A 4245-nucleotide genomic window follows, 5' to 3' on the forward strand; every position below is an offset into this window, starting at 1 on the left:
GAATGTAAGCGCGCAGTGAGAGGGCGGCCTAGCGGTCCCCGCGCGGGGAGACGTGCGAGCGGTCGCGTAAGCGGCGGACGGGCAGCGGCGCGCCTCGCCTCCCTACTCCTCGCCCCGCACCGCCATTCTATTCCTCGCCGAACACCGCCTCGAGCGGGGCCGCTAGGCCGGTCACCTCACCGCGCGCTTACATTCGCCAGTAGGTTGGGCTAATACGGCGATTTTTAAAATTTCGTATCTCGATAACTATTCGTCCAAGCGCAAAATAGTACAATACTTTTCTGTTTGTCTTAGTCCCCTCTACTAAAGTCACTACATAAGACTCAATGTATAAGGATTTGGACTCAAAATGGCGTCGAAAAGTGTACATAGTACGCACTTTTGTAACGTATATACACTTTAAGTGTCATCTTCTAACCTGCAATTGTGTGCATCTTGAGAAGCGTTCGTGACAACAAACAATATCGAAAAATATGCCAGGTTGTTGTGTGGAAGGTTGCAGAAACCGAAGTGAGAAAGGTTTTCGTTTATTTCGCATTCCAACAGGCGCAAAGAACAGAAGACGTCAAGAATGGCTAAAATTAATTGACAAAAATACATTGTCAGCAAATGCTGCTATTTGTGAGGTATACTTAAGTTATAATAATGTGTGCAACATTGTGTATTGCATTGTATCAACAATAAATAATAATAAATATTACAGGTACACTTTGATGAGAGTCAATATGAACAACGTCGACAAGATGGAAAAAAACTGCTCCGCCCAAATGCGATACCTAATTTATTAAAGAAGCACAAAGAGAAAGAAATGAAGGAAAAGAGAGATAAAGCTAGAAAGGTTGAAAAGGCTAAATATTCCAATCCTATCCAGGATTCGGAATCTCGTAAGTTTTATAGAATATAATAATACTCATATAAGAAAGCGATGCAGATTACTTCAGTTGTTTTCTTACCCTGGTAAAAATAGAAATTGGAGCGTACATCGAATATAAGGGGAGAGTGACAGAAGCGTAAACGAAATGTGTAGGAAGCGTAATTTGGAATAGCGAAGTGTAAAAGAAACTTCAAACGCTTCTTTTACGCTTCGCTGTTCCAAATTACGCTTCCTACACATTTCGTTTACGCTTCTGTCACTCTCCCCTTACATTCGATTTACGCTTTAATTTTTATTTTCACCAGGGTACAATTTCATGTATTATAGTAATAATGCAATTTACTTGAATAGAAATTAATATGTGTAGATGACTATACTGAAACAATCAATGTTGAAGCAACTCATACTGGAATAACGCATGCTGAAGCAACCAATATGGAGATATCAAGAGACACTGCATCAAATACAATCAGTGAAAAAGAACAAATTAAATGCTTACAGAGAACGTTAAGAAAGACATTGCGGATGTGCAGTCAATTAAAAAGAAAGTTGCAACGAAAAGATAGAAATTTTGAAAAAGTATTTACAAAAGATCAAATAAATTTTATCGCAAAAAACACACAAAGAGGAACACCGTGGTCTATCAAAACTATTAACAAAGCGTTGAAATTATATGTAGCCTGTGGACAAAAGGGCTATGAAGAAATGCGTCGACAAAATTTGCCTTATCCAAGCATTCGGACTATACAACATCACATACAAGGCTTGAAATGTAAGCCAGGTATTTTAGAAGAATTCCTGCATATATTAAAACTAAAAGTTAGTATTATAAGTTAAAAATGTATTAGTTTTTAAAAAACGGAGGAGGTAGTTTTCCAAGGAGTCGACCAAACTGGCAAAAAGGTGATCTTTATTTAGTTCACTAGTGAACTAAATAAAGATCACCTTGGAAAACTACCTCCTCCGTTTTTTAATTATCACTGGCGACAATAAGATTCCCCCAAATCCGTTGTATTAGTTTTTCTTATTTTACTCTTATTTATAGTAACTATAATCTCACTTTAACCCTGGTTGAGGTAATATTTTTTGCAATAAATTTTAAAATATGAAATATTTAGACACTAACACCCTGTCACAACTCTTAGTCCTTCATTCCTTTAAATTTATTTTTAATTATTTGCTTTCAGTGCTTTCTAATTTCATTGTAGGTACAAACGTTCAACAGTGAAGAAAAGCATGCAGTACTTCTCCTCGACGAAATGTCAATAAAACCTGGCTTACAATACGATCATTCCATTGCTTCAGTTGTGGGACGGCCAACAATAAAACTATCAGGTGGATTTGACAGTTCTCAACAACAAGCAACTCATGCTCTTGTTTTCATGCTGTGCGGCATTTCCTCAAAGTGGAAACAAACAATAGCATATGAATTTACAGCAAATTCATTTTGCTCACAAGAAATAGTTCAAATAATTACAGCAATTATTCAAAAAGCAAATGATATTGGCATAAAAATAAAAGCAGTCATTTCCGATATGGGACCACAAAATAGGAGTTGGTGGAGAATCATGAATATCACAGTTGGTAAACATTCTAAAATCAATAATTATACTACACATCCATGCTCTAATGAGGAAAAATTATTTATTATGCCAGATTCAGTCCACGTGTATAAAAACGTTGCGTGCTCGTTAACAGCAGGCAACAAATTTTATTTGGACGATACACTTGTCAGACTATATAACTTACCACATAACGAAATATCAATGAAACCTATTCGCGAAGTACATAATTTAGAAAAAAATGATTCATTGAAGCTGTGTCCACATCTAAAAGAAAACGCTATTAATCCGTCTCATTTCGATAAAATGAATGTCTCCTTAAGTATAGCATTATTAAACAATAATGTTGCAGCAGCTATTTCATATCACATAGGCAATGGACGTATTGAAAATATACATAAAACCACTGCCTGGTTTCTTACAATTATGTATAAATGGTTTAAAATTATGACCAGTCGATATATAAAACTTGCATTATCACATATTGATGAAAATGTGTACAAAGATAACATAATATTTTTAAAAGATTTTATCAAGATTATTAAAGGAATAACAGTCGGAGATGGAAAATGGAAACCATTTCAAAGTGGCTTAATACTTTGCACTCAAACTGCTCTTGATTTGCAAGCTGAATATTTAGAGAAAGAAAACTTTAAGTTTTTATTATTAGGAAGATTCACTCAAGATGCCTTAGAGAATCTATTTTCTATCATCCGAGGAAGAAAATCTGTTCCAGATGCACGTGAATTCAAATATACGTTAAGACTTGTTTGTCTATCACAGTTTAAAGCTAATATTAATCGTGGTAATTACTCGACTGTTGATTCAGATCATATTATTCAATATTGTAAGGAGATAAAAAATTGTGATTTAAAAAATACCTCTTCAGAAGTACAATCCCAGCAGAGTATTGAAGATTTATGGGATACAGGAATATATGAATCATTACTTGGAAATGAGACAGATTTAAGCGATGTAATCCAGACAGCTTTGTATCATTTAACAGGTGCATTACTATATAAGATTAAGAAAAATTTTAAAGTGTGCGATCATTGTTTTAATGCTGTTGTAACAAATTGTGCAAACGATTTGAATAACAATATATGTTCTTTCTCTAGACTTAGAGAGTATAAGGAAAATATTTTAACATTTCCAACTATGGATATTTATAACATTATATATAAATGTGAGTTATTATTTAGGAAAAACGAAACCAAGCTAATTTTAAATGAATTAAAAGTTATACAGTTTGTGCAAATGTTTTTACAACAATATCCTGCAAACTTTATTCCATCGTGCCACAACATTATTTATAAACTTATAAAAACATTTGTTATAGCACGCATCCATTTTTCCCTGAAAAAGAAAACTATTAATGAAATAAAAACTGTTAACAGTAGTAGGAGTGTTGCTATGAAAGCATATGTAAGCAAACCAAAGCATAATAAATAAAAATACTTATTTCTATAATTTACGGTTTTCTTTTTTATTCACAAAATACATTTATACAAATAAATAATTTGAATGAGCCGCGTGTTTGGACTCAATATGGCGGTTAATTGCGGTACTTTGTTTATCTAGTGACTTTACCCTCTACCTTCCCATGACCGGACGTCAAAGTCTTGCGTAGCACCCTGTATAATCTTTGTCCTCTTCCGTTTCGTTGAGACGTATGTTCAGGTGCCATTTTGATTCGTCATTGCCTTGTGATGAGAACGTGGTTGATATAATCTCATCCTTCTTTATATCGTAGAAAAGCTTGAAGTTATTTATCGTCCACGTGTAGCTGAAGCTAACCACCTCCATCGT

The 4245-nt window shown here is 34.5% G+C and overlaps 1 protein-coding gene across 5 annotated transcripts; it reads left to right on the forward strand.

The window, feature by feature from the left end:
- The first annotated feature begins 304 nt into the window (after positions 1-304).
- Positions 305-3906, forward strand: LOC105570767. Of its 5 annotated transcripts, none has more exons than XM_012028210.1 (4): positions 305-626; positions 704-884; positions 1242-1646; positions 2062-2183. In XM_012028210.1, the coding sequence occupies exons 1-4, from the start codon at positions 474-476 to the stop codon at positions 2100-2102; spliced, it is 780 nt and encodes a 259-aa protein (XP_011883600.1). In that variant the 5' UTR covers positions 305-473; the 3' UTR covers positions 2103-2183. The 5 variants fall into 5 exon arrangements, with proteins under 5 accessions (XP_011883600.1, XP_011883598.1, XP_011883596.1 ...); XM_012028208.1 differs by having other exon boundaries at positions 1242-1693; positions 2062-2168; XM_012028206.1 differs by having other exon boundaries at positions 306-626; positions 1242-1693; positions 2083-3906.
- Positions 3907-4245: the final 339 nt, after the last annotated feature.

This window comes from Vollenhovia emeryi, unplaced genomic scaffold, assembly GCF_000949405.1.
Source record: "Vollenhovia emeryi isolate VEMERY1.0 unplaced genomic scaffold, V.emery_V1.0 DF941881.1, whole genome shotgun sequence".
Classification (NCBI taxonomy): domain Eukaryota; kingdom Metazoa; phylum Arthropoda; class Insecta; order Hymenoptera; family Formicidae; genus Vollenhovia; species Vollenhovia emeryi.